Genomic DNA, 11,776 nt, shown 5'->3' with positions numbered 1-11,776 from the left:
CGGTGCGTATAGGATATTGGTCGATCATGGCGGCTTGTGGGGTTTTCTGGTGCAATTAGAAATGTGATGCTTCTTCACGTTTTTCTTGGGAAGCTGACACTGTATTAGAATTGTTTTTATATTCTTTAATAGGACGTTCATTAAAGACTTTACCAATGCTGAAGCAATTGCAAATGGGCCTTCGTGCGTTTTTATTACTGGCATCAAGAGTTTGGACTTGTGTGTGTTTCTTGTTGAAGAAGCAGGTTAGAGCAGTAAGTAATTGATTCGCAGTTTGATTGGGACGCCGTAAAATATGTTACACAATACACTGATGGCCTGTTAAATTGAATTAACATTTGGGTATACTGATCTTGAACTGTACTTGATACATTCAGAGTTATCTCTAAACTTGTTAACAGCATCAATACCTGACTAAGAAAATAGTAGTCTGTGTGGTTTTTGGGTCAGTGTGTGTCGTCTTTTTCGTCGGAATTGCCAGATCGTCAGTTTCAAGTTACATTTTTTGTGGTTCTTGTCAAGAAAACAAAATATATATGCTGTAACCATGAATTGACAACACTTATTTTGAAGTTCAGACATACGTAAAATATTTCAGTTTGATATAGTAAAGTCACTTACTGTGGTATTTCTGACCTGTATCACTTGTCTAATGGCCATGTGCTGGCAAATATCAGAATTTATGGTGGCATTTTGTTTTAGGTCTTGAGACACTTGTGAGCAGAAATGTTAGTTTTGAATAACACTAGCAATGCTCAACATCATGGGAAGCCCCCCTCCTCCAAACAGTATTTTTAGATGAAAAGTGAAACAGGTGTGATTATGTAATATGCGCAGGAATCTCCACTATTGCCAGATTAATAAACATAGTTTCATTGTTATGGTAGAATGTTATGATTGTATTTTGCTGTTTCGTTAAGACACAATGATCAGTTACCTTGAATAAGTTGAGATTGTTTGTGTTTGGACTTGTAATTACCAGATTTCCTTGATTTTAAGACACTTTTTTCACATTTTAGTGTTTTTGAAATCGGTGCATCTTAAATGAAATGTGACTTAATGATTCACTGTCATTGTTGGTATTTTAGAAGATATTTCCAACAGCCACTAGGAAATGTTAGTTGAATAATGTTAATGGTTATTCAGGAATTTTTGTTTTAGTATTAATGTTTATTGATTTAATTTTATCTCAAGTTCATATTTCAGTAGTTCCTATTTTACTGTGTTCTGACAGGTACTTTTTTGTTTTGGTGTTATTTATTTTAGTAGATGCTTGACTTATTCAAGAAGACTGGATAGGTGCACTCCATACCTGAGTATACAGAGTTTTTACACGCATTTGCTGCACCATGGCATCTTGAATGTTTATTGATACATACAAACACAATTCATTTGGCAGTTGTTTGGATCAAGTGAATTAACAATTAATCTTATAGTGATTGCTCTGATAATGTACTTAAGTTGATAGTGATTACTACATATTCTTTTATTATTAGAATTTATTATTATTTTATTATTGTTGAGGCAAGACACTAATAATTCAATTTGTTGTATATTATTATTATTAATTTCAGAATCCTGTATTAAGTGGCATCTCATAAGTTTACAAGTCCACCTTGTTCTTACTGATTGTAGGAAATTAAAAGGTATGAGGTTGGGTTGGCATTCAATGGCATCATTTTCATACCAAATTTGATCAAAATCTGTACAGTGGTTCTCATATTGTAACATATGAGCAGACATGTTAGCTTTATATATGTTTATTTTGTTCACATTGTACAAAGAACATGCAGTAATATTACCAAGGATCTTGTAATGCTTTCATAATGGTCTTTACCTGTGGGGTTTACTATCTGTGTTATTGGTGTAAAGTTCCAATTTGCGTTTACATGATATTGTAATTGTGTTAGTTAACCATTATTTGCTGACTTTTATTCAGAATTAAATGCTCTTTCTTTTTAATTACAGGTGGTGCAGCATCAACCAGTAAAATATGAAATCTTTCCTTTGTCACCTCTTTCAAGACATAGGCTTAGTAAGTTTTGGTCTAAATTATTATATGTTGTGTATGAAATTCATATACTATTAATAATAGGCAGTGAAAGTATGAAAGCTTTGTAGCTGGGGTACATGTTTTTTTAATTTTCTGGGTGATTTTGTGACCCAGATAAGTTCCAGTATTATGTATGCCTTAGAGATAAGGCTTACATAATGAAATACAGTGAAGTAGCTGAAATTTGAGTAAGGAGAGTGATGATAGCTTTAGCATATGAGAGCAGAACCAGCTAGCCACAGACCAATAGCATATAGGACTCTATACATTAAAGTAAAATATAGTTATTTCTTATGGTATTATAGTTTTTAGCTTGCATATTTTTAGTTAGAATAATGCTTTCCAGGTACATAATCAGACAGAAAATGAGGTGCTGCTGTGTATGTTTGTTCATTATGTTGTCAAACCTGAGTGGTCAGTACTCTGGCTTCCTTTCTAGGAGGTCCCATGTTCATCTTTTGGCCTGGAGACTGGCTGTCCTGGATGAGATTTTTTGTTATTTTCCTTTTCCTTGAGGCATGTGCCAGGATATTTTCTTAAACCAAGCCATGACCCTAATGTTTAATTTGTGATTCATTATTAATCATCATGTCATTTATTGTTAGTTGTTTGAGCTTCTGACAGTCATTCAGTGAACCACAAACAAATGAAATAAGAATCATGTTTTTCAGGTCATTTTAGGCTTATATGTAACTACTCCTGTAAATTAGAGTAGTAATCCTGACATCTTATGAACCTAGCAGAGAGGCCATTATGCATCTTATATTGATATATGAATATTATCAGATTTGTTCTTGGTCATATCTAGTTCATTATCACCTGAAGATAATGATTGATGCAGATACTTTCTTGTGATGATTTTTAGGCATTTTTTGAAGAAGAAAATGACATTATGAAATGCTTTATGAGGAAGTTACATATAAATTATCCATATGCCTGTGACTGGGGTTAGTGAATGGATTTGTGTAAACTTATGTTTTGGGAAATCTTACTAAAACAGGAAAACAGAATAGTTCTTTCAGACATTTCTGCCAATTGCAACAGCAGTTTGTGTATCAAAATACATTTTTATTTAAGTACATATATTTTCCACCAGATTACAAAAGATGGCACAAAATTTGTAGAATTAGATATATTTTTACAGTGAACCATTATTTAAAAATTTGATGTTGCTCTAGTACAGGGGTTCTCAGCCTTTTTCGCTGGCATACCACTAATTCTAATTTAACACATTAAATGTACCATTAACCAGATGCATTCAGGGAAAACTTATTTATGTTTATATTATCTTTTGATTTTCTTACTTAGTCCGCGTACCACTCAACATTGGCTCGCATACCACCAGTGGTATAGTTTCAAACTGCCTGTTCAATGAAGTATCCTGGCTTACTGCATGTTTCTGAATACTATGTCTTTATTTTCATCCTTGTTAATTTCCCATAGCTTTTACTTCCATCTGCATCTAGAGTGTATGTTTTTAGTTTCTTGTTTTTAATATTTCTAAAAAGGAGTAGTGGATTTAATTCTGTTTTTCTTCCCCAGGTATAGTGAAGCGTAAGGTGTTGGTTTTAGATTTGGACGAGACATTGATCCACTCACATCATGATGGCGTGGTGCGACAAACAGTGAAGCCAGGGACACCACCCGACTTTGTTCTGAAAGTCACGATAGACAGGCATCCAGTCAGATTCTTTGTGCACAAACGACCACATGTGGATTTCTTCCTGGATATTGTAAGAGCAAGTGATTTTTGTGCTGTTGCTGTAGTAATGTTAGTGGGAAATCATTGAGAATTGGAGCGGTAGTAGTGATTTTACTTACCACAAAATAGTTCCAACATAGTTTTGGGAATTGAGATTAGTTTTATCCTGTGGACCTAACTGATTAGGTTGTATAGTTTTGCCTGATAATAGAAGCAGAGTCAGCTTCCAAAAGTTGTGAAATGTACTAATAGATGAAGGAAAATGTCCAAAAATATGCATCAGTCTATTGAAAGTTGTTTGCACTTTCCTTTGAGCTCACAAAATTCAATAGAAAGTTCCAGGAGGAACTTGGGTGATTACTTCCCTTTAAATGCTTCAATCCATATAGAGAAAAATTATAAATCAGATATCTTACAAGTACTTGCATATTTTTTTAGGTGTCACAGTGGTATGAGTTGGTCGTGTTTACGGCAAGCATGGAGATTTATGGTGCAGCTGTAGCAGACAAACTTGACAACAATCGTGGAATTTTGAGGAGACGCTACTATAGGCAACATTGCACCCCAGACTTGGGCAGTTATACCAAGGACTTGTCAGCAATTTGTGGCGATCTTACTAGTATATTTATTCTGGATAATTCACCAGGGGCATACAGAGCTTATCCAGGTAAGTTGATACTTGATATTTTACATTATTATGTGTTCTTTGTATGAAGTGCACAAAATGAATGGATATAGAGCTGACCTTGTCTGTCTCTCCATGTGATCCAACTCAGGAAGTGCTGAATGGATTTTGGTTGAATTTGGTCCAAATATAATTGGAGTCTACCCTAAAACATAATTTTCAGTTTCCTACAGTTGGTAGGTTTGAGGTTGGATAGACACCAGTGCTGCTTACATTAGGATCATTTGATGATGTACGGAAATGAATTTTTTAAAACATGTGATTTTTATGTCAAACAACATGGCAGCAGCATCAATGGAAGACATTGGCAAGCGGGATTTAATCCCATGACCACATGCATGTCTTCCGGTATGCTGCTACAGAGTTTTCTTGCATTGTTTTATACTGGCACTGATTTACAGTACTTAAAAATATGTTAAGAATGCACGAAACTAAACTAAACTAAAGCTTTCAAAGTTAAGATAACTGATGTCATGTTTGAGCTTGAGAATACTTTTTCCTTAAAATTTCCAGATTAAGAGACATTCATAGGCTACACATTGTATTTATTGATAAGATTACAATAGAAAGTCTAGGCCATTTGAATCCACGCTGTTCTCTGAACAGTCACTTTTTGATAAACAGATGAATTGGTAGAGAAGGAATAAACAATGTTTAAAATATATCTTTGTGCATTTTGGTGAAAACTAGGAAGCAATTTGATCATTCATATATTAATAATAATAGGAATCGATGGAGCAGCTGGCTCAGGATAGGGTCCAGTGGTTGGCTTTTTTTGAACCTCCAGGTTTGATCAAGAAAGTGGGCTATTCTCTGACAAACTGAGTTTACAGTCAACTTTTAAAAAAATATCCTGTACCATAGAGTGAGTGATAGATAATAAAAAGATAAGTGGGTAAGAGGCAATGAATGAATCTTTAACTGAAGAGACACGCTTATGTTTCTACAACACCTGCAGTCTGTTGCTTAATCATGTGAACAGTACTGATGGAAGTACTTCCATCACATAGTCTATGTATGGTATGGTATGTATTGTTACATTCAGAATTTGCAAAAAATGCATGTGGGAACTGTGTAATGTAGTGCTGAATAAACCTTTATGGTCTAGTGAGATTATTGATTAAAGCCATCAGTTATAACTTTATGCATACAAATTTATCTTTGCTCTCAACCCTGTATGGTTTGCCCTTCATCAGGAGTATTTGTATATTTCAATATTTATATGATGAAATTTTCATTTACAAAATTTTTAAAAAGTTCATTACTGTATTAAAGTTGTTTTCCTGTGCTGTAATTGTTATTTTACAGTATTTAATAATTCCATACTTATGTTTATAATATTTTAATTAATTAAGGTACAAAAGAACCTGCTTTTTCTAATGGTCTCATTCTTGTCTTTAGACAATGCCATCCCTATCAAGTCATGGTTCAGTGATCCAATGGATACAGCACTGCTGAATCTTTTGCCAGTGTTAGATGCATTGCGTTTTACCCAAGATGTTCGCAGTGTTTTAAGTCGAAATCTTCATCTGCATCGACTCTGGTAGCAGTGCTTGGCACCACGGGTAAGTAGATGTTTACATTAACTCATTGATTTTGAAATTTAAATGTGTTATGCCTATAATCTGTATTGAAAAGTTTAAATGGTCTAGAACTTTAGGTATTACTCTACTCTGTTTATAAATGTATAGGATGCTTGTTTCATCATAAAGTTATTTTTAATTATTTTAAACATTTACTTTGCATTTCCAAGTTACTGATCATTTAATTTCATTTAGTGTTGTTGTTTGTTTTGGAAAAGTACATTTCCTTTTCACACTGATCATGGCTGTAATAGTATGTCTGTCTAAAATATGCAATACATTGTAGCTGAATTTGGAATTTCCAGAAATCTTGGCTGCATTAAAATTTGAATGAATGTAATCTGTAGTGAGCCTAAAACACTTCCAATTCACACTGCTGTTCATTCTCATCAACATTTAATTTTGTTTTATAATATGTTGTAAGGGTATAGGCGTGTGCATTACATGTGACACCCATCTCATCCTCCTCAGTTTGGTGACGTACAAATTTTGGAGTTGCTCATTATGCAGTTTTCTTGTCATTTTATAAGGTAAAAACCTAGATGTCATGAAGAACTACACAGAAGTTCCCTTAAATGCCACTAAAGACATGAAGCCACTTGCCCAATCACTTACCTGTCTATTCTCTGGAATTTTAACTGAGTTAAATAGTACACAATATCCTACTCTTTGGACCATCTCTTGAGGTTGTCATGATGCGAGAACAAAATAGTGCATTAATAATTATACATTACTTTTTCATTACAGGTTCATATAGTGTGGACACAACTTCAGCCAATACTGTAGTTGGTCATTTGTTAGCTCTGCCCCTCACCCTAACTTCCGAGTTATTGTGTACAGAATTGAGTGAAACAAAATGTGTTATACAGAACATCATGACAAGAACAGTTGACAGCCAGGTGCATTGGGATAAGTAAAAATTAGTTTAGGTTTATTGTGTCAGAAAAACAAGTCAAGAGCAGGAAGAGGATCCTAAAGGAAGAGATTTACCCTGATATTAGAAAAACTATGGTACGAATGTTTGACGAGTGGATGCTGATGGTGAATATCTTGTTTTGAATCCACCATTCCTTCCTCGAACAGTATAATGTTTATTAACTTAAGGACAGATTCTCAGTTTCTAATCATATTGACAAATGAGGAGGACTGTTGACAGGCACAAAGTAGCCCTATTACACTTGGCACATGTTATGTTAGAATTCAAGTATTCAGATTTCAGTTATGAAGTAACTAATTATTGTTTTCTGTATCAGAAAACATAGTTACATTAGGACTGGTTACAACACAAGTCTCAGCAGTTTTTTTATTTACTTGTTAATAAAACTTAATATATAGTAAAACTGCAGTCTTATCCTTTTGCACTCAGTGATGTGTACTGGTATAACAATGTATTTATGAGAATTTACTGGGGTGTCAGTTAGGTTTAACACTCATTGTTTGGTGAGAAATTTCATATTAAAGAGTGTGTAATAATATGAATTGGAATTCTCCAAAGGCTACATATTTAAATTTAACCACTTAAGTGTAATTACGACTTTTCATGGATTAGATGTGTTTTGTACACAATGCATTAGTTCATGTGTTACCATTAATTTAATTTGGGAAAAGATAAGAGGACTTTTTGATAGTGTGGTATCTGTTTGTTTGCACTGCATTACGAATACCTGAAACAGTTAAGATTTACTGAATCAGAATTTTAACAAGGTATTAGTTAAGTTTGAGGTATTATTTGGCACCCCAGTGAATCACTATTGTAAATACACTTCAACAGGATAATGATAGTAAAATTAATTGTTGTCTTTTGGGGAAAGAAGAAAACATTTTAGTTCAGTTAGTAATAGATAATCAATTTTCTGAGTACAAGTAAACTAATTGTGATGTTCATAATGGTAACAAAATTAAAAAAGTAAAGTCCTGTAAATTTATATGTGTTGTGTTTCTTTTTAATATTATGTGCATGTACAGAATTTTTCTGTATAATATTACTTGTAAAGTAAAATGAAAGTTAACCAGAAACCAACACATAAAATGCTAGTCTTCTTTGACTTTTATGTTTGGTTTATCATTGAATACAGATTTTATTAAGAGAAGAGAAATTATGGCATTGCACTGTATGGAGGATCTTGTAACACTTAGCAGGGTTGGGATGTCATTTTGAACCAAGTTGTGATTTTCATTATTTGATCTCTACATTTTATTTTATTTTATTGAGTTATGTGGCATCCACAACTTGACTGTAGTGTGGTACAAGACCCCAAGTGCTGCTTTAGTGAGAAGTATAATTTAATTTGGTGTTATTCTCTATTCTAAGGCACTAATGTATTTGTTTTTTAAAGAAAGTTTCCTGTCTTATAAAAGTGATAATTTGTACAGCAGTGAGCTGTTGTAAGGATAACATGCTTCCGGAGTTACAGGATTGAAAACATCCCCATATACAAATGTGGTGATTATATGTTGTTAATAATTTTGTGTGTTCATACAGATTTTAGAGGCCAACTGCTAAAGCAGGGTTGCAGTACCACAAATCCATGTCTATTTGCCACAAATCATTGATCAAGTCTTTTACTTTTAGACATAAAAATCATGTTTCATAATAACTGTGTAGCGAGAAAGGGAATGTTAAGATGATATTCACGCTGTACATATTTGGACTAGCTTTGTTGTGGTAATTGTTTGACAAATGTACAGATGTATTTCATATTGTCTCATCTTCATTTCAACTAGAACTAACAAATTATACAATGTTGACTGTGTTCTTTTCATTTGTGTATCATGTTTAATATAATAATTGTTGTGATGCACTGGAAAGACAGAATGAAAAACAAAATGACACCACAGTACAAATTTATAAAGCAGAATTTTTGAAGGTGTTGTTTCTTCATTTCCAAAGTTATAAGTGGGAAAACAAAGCAGATGATTTCAAGTGTCTGTATTCTTCATTAAAGAATACATTAATTTCATGTCCACATATAATCACATTAAATGCACACATAACAGTCATGTCTTCTTTTTGACTGGCATCAGTTAAGATGCAGAAACACTAATTACTGTCATGCCATTCCTGAAATTTAAGTATTCTTAGTGGCTGATACTATGGAAGCCATTAAAAGCACTGCACTGGATTTCAGTGTTTGGTACTTGTTTTGCTTCTATTCCCTGATCATTTCAAGGCTGCTGTCACTACCAGTATTAATGACAACCTCATTTTCACTGGAGCCCGAGCCACTTGTACACACCTCCATGTCACCTTCTTTTTGTCCTTGTTCTCCTTCATCACCATCAGTTGCCTGGGGAGATGATGACAGCTGCCATGCAGGGATGGAAGGAGGGACCAGTGGATTGCTAGAAGTAGCGGCTGGGAATTGGTGCCTGCAATAAGAAAATATTCAATCACTCAGTGTTCTGTCCTTTAGTTATTTTTCTTTTAAATTAATTCATATGACACTTTGTTAGTATTCAATGCATGCTGTTATGGTGTTTGCTTATAATCTGTTAACATAACACATCACAAATATTTTGATATAGCTTTTGCCTGCTTACAGTTCAGACTTCCAAGAACACTATTTGATTTTGTTTTCCTACAGTTTACAGTAGTGTCTTTAGGTCTTGCGTATCTTCCTGTATTTAAATGTGTTTGACTCTACAAAATATTCATAGAAAGTGGCCCATAATAGACCCTTTCTTATATGGTTGCATTAGTATCATTTAAAAAATAATGGTTTTATGCAGAAGACAAGAATTAATCTGGATTTATTCATGTGCATGGATTAATAATTATATGAGGTCTGATAAAGCACTGCCAAGGATGCCACATACCAGGATATGTAACTTAACAAGTTTCAATTGCTACTTAATATCATTTGTCTTCAGTGTCTTTTGAAACAGTATGTTGTTCCTTTGTCAAAAAATGGTGACACTTGTTCAGGACATAATTTTACATGAGCTGAAGGAGTATTTTATCAACGACTGCCACTGTGAAAGCTTCATATTATATATCAGTATTTCTCTACTCACCTTGTTTTGTTCTTAATGTCAAAGGTTTAATTCATGTATTTACTCACCTCATATTGTAGAAAATGACTAGGAGATAGAACTAAAGAAATTGTTAATGCCAATAGATTCATTAGTATACTCGATATCTTGAGAAGAATTAAGACAAACTGCTCCATAGGGTTATGTGTATTTTCATTAGACTTAAGATAAACTGTCAACATTTATCTCACCCACCATGCAAAGTCACTAATTAGTCATTAACCTGCTAAGTAGAAGTCCTTTGACTGTTGCTATTTCTCCTTTCAACTCCTGGATTTGTTTAGACATGGAAGCGCTCTGTTCAGGCTGCTGTTGCTGTTGATCACAGATTCTCTCGAGGTTTACATGAACCTTATTTAGTCCTTCATTCATTTCTGATATTGAATCTTCAATAGACTTCTTTTTCTCTTTTACACCAAATAAGAATGGTTCTACAAATTTCTGAAAGCATATACAATCACATAACTGCTTTCATTCAAAGAACTTAACAGTTCTCATTGCCTTTATAATACTAATAAAAATGTGAAAAATACACCAATGTAAACTCTGGCACTGTACCATCTCTACCTTTTCAAAATGGCATATCTGTATATGGCATGAACAGCATACCTTGTAAAACCAATATATTCCATATGCAATGCCTCCTATGACCGCAATTGTGTTTAATGTGTCTCGAAACTTGGACCAAACAGACTGATGGTGCAACACATAAGGTGGAGGAAGAGATGTCACAGGTACAGGTGTATGTTGAAGCACTGTCTGTAACTGCTGAAAGAAGGATGTTACATCATTTACAGTTTATCAATTTTGATGCAGGAAGGACTTGCACAAAGCCAATGCTGTTCTGTAATTACGCTTTGCTAGGTTTACAGAATGTGTCTTCCGATTTGTGTCATGAATTTAGAAGGAACCTTACAACAATTGAAGGATAGACATGAAAATACATACATTACTGCTTTGCCTTCCAACACAGCCTGCACGTTCACAAGCAATTTGTACTTCTTCATCTGTGAGCCCCTTTTTCTTCAAAAATGCCTGCTGATGTGTCAAAGAACTTTTCTGGACATTGGGATTTTGTAAAAATTTCACAGCTGTTCCTATCTGCAATTAAATTAATTTGATTCAATTGTTATTACATGAACTTGTTAATGTTATTCTGGCCTATCCAGAATCAAAACATGATATGATATACCATTAAAGAGCACAAGGATTGTCAGTATGAAATATATTACCTAAGTACTTGGCCAGAATGTAAAAGGGAAATGGGGTTTTTCTGAAGTATATTCATGGTCAGTGGGAAAAGGATTAAATTTGCTGCAAGTTCAAACCTAAAGTTATTCACGCCAAGAAGGTTAAGGAAGCCTGGTAGTGTCATTCCAAAAATAACATCGGCAGTCGAAGATGATTAGTTGTTAACTCTGCGCCCTCAACCCCCAAAATATACATTATGTTGACCACAGCACCCCATAGCCCATGAAGTAAATTACTTCTGGATACCAATATTCCATTAAATAATAAATAATTTAGCGTACAAGGTCTTCTCTTGGCTTAGGTAACTGTTTCTCTGCATTTCCAGAAGTGTCATTTTCAGCCATGATTATTCTTGAAAACTCGATCACAATTTCTTAGAAGTACTACAACCATTAACTGGGAGCATTTAATACTTCTCATTCTTCTGCTTTTATTGTGCCCTATACTGAGCATGTGTACCAAATGTATGG

At 34.0% G+C, this 11,776-nt stretch overlaps 2 protein-coding genes across 5 annotated transcripts; one reads left to right on the top strand and one right to left on the bottom strand.

Annotated features, from left to right (window-relative positions):
- On the top strand, positions 1-8,889 carry Dd (CTD nuclear envelope phosphatase 1-like protein dullard). 2 transcript variants are annotated; one of them, XM_022058150.2, is made up of 6 exons: positions 1-245; positions 1,969-2,035; positions 3,596-3,786; positions 4,194-4,422; positions 5,842-6,005; positions 6,771-8,889. In XM_022058150.2, exons 1-5 carry the CDS (start codon positions 156-158, stop codon positions 5,985-5,987), a joined length of 723 nt encoding a protein of 240 aa, XP_021913842.1. In that variant the 5' UTR covers positions 1-155; the 3' UTR covers positions 5,988-6,005; positions 6,771-8,889. The 2 variants fall into 2 exon arrangements, with proteins under 2 accessions (XP_021913842.1, XP_021913841.1); XM_022058149.2 differs by having other exon boundaries at positions 1-254.
- On the bottom strand, positions 8,777-11,760 carry Pex14 (peroxisomal biogenesis factor 14). Of its 3 annotated transcripts, none has more exons than XM_022058147.2 (5): positions 11,588-11,760; positions 11,004-11,156; positions 10,665-10,823; positions 10,279-10,496; positions 8,777-9,392 (listed from the first exon to the last, which is right to left on the bottom strand). In XM_022058147.2, the coding sequence occupies exons 1-5, from the start codon at positions 11,648-11,650 to the stop codon at positions 9,173-9,175; spliced, it is 813 nt and encodes a 270-aa protein (XP_021913839.1). In that variant the 5' UTR covers positions 11,651-11,760; the 3' UTR covers positions 8,777-9,172. The 3 variants fall into 3 exon arrangements, with proteins under 3 accessions (XP_021913839.1, XP_021913840.1, XP_087212861.1); XM_022058148.2 differs by having other exon boundaries at positions 10,665-10,820; XM_087356735.1 differs by lacking the exon at positions 10,665-10,823.
- Between the last annotated feature and the right edge of the window lie 16 nt (positions 11,761-11,776).

Source organism: Zootermopsis nevadensis, unplaced genomic scaffold, assembly GCF_977971745.1.
Source record: "Zootermopsis nevadensis isolate Lab colony 2312 unplaced genomic scaffold, Znev_1.0 Znev_ptg000002l, whole genome shotgun sequence".
Taxonomy (NCBI): Eukaryota; Metazoa; Arthropoda; class Insecta; order Blattodea; family Termopsidae; genus Zootermopsis; species Zootermopsis nevadensis.
This window is presented reverse-complemented; position numbering and strand designations above follow the sequence as displayed.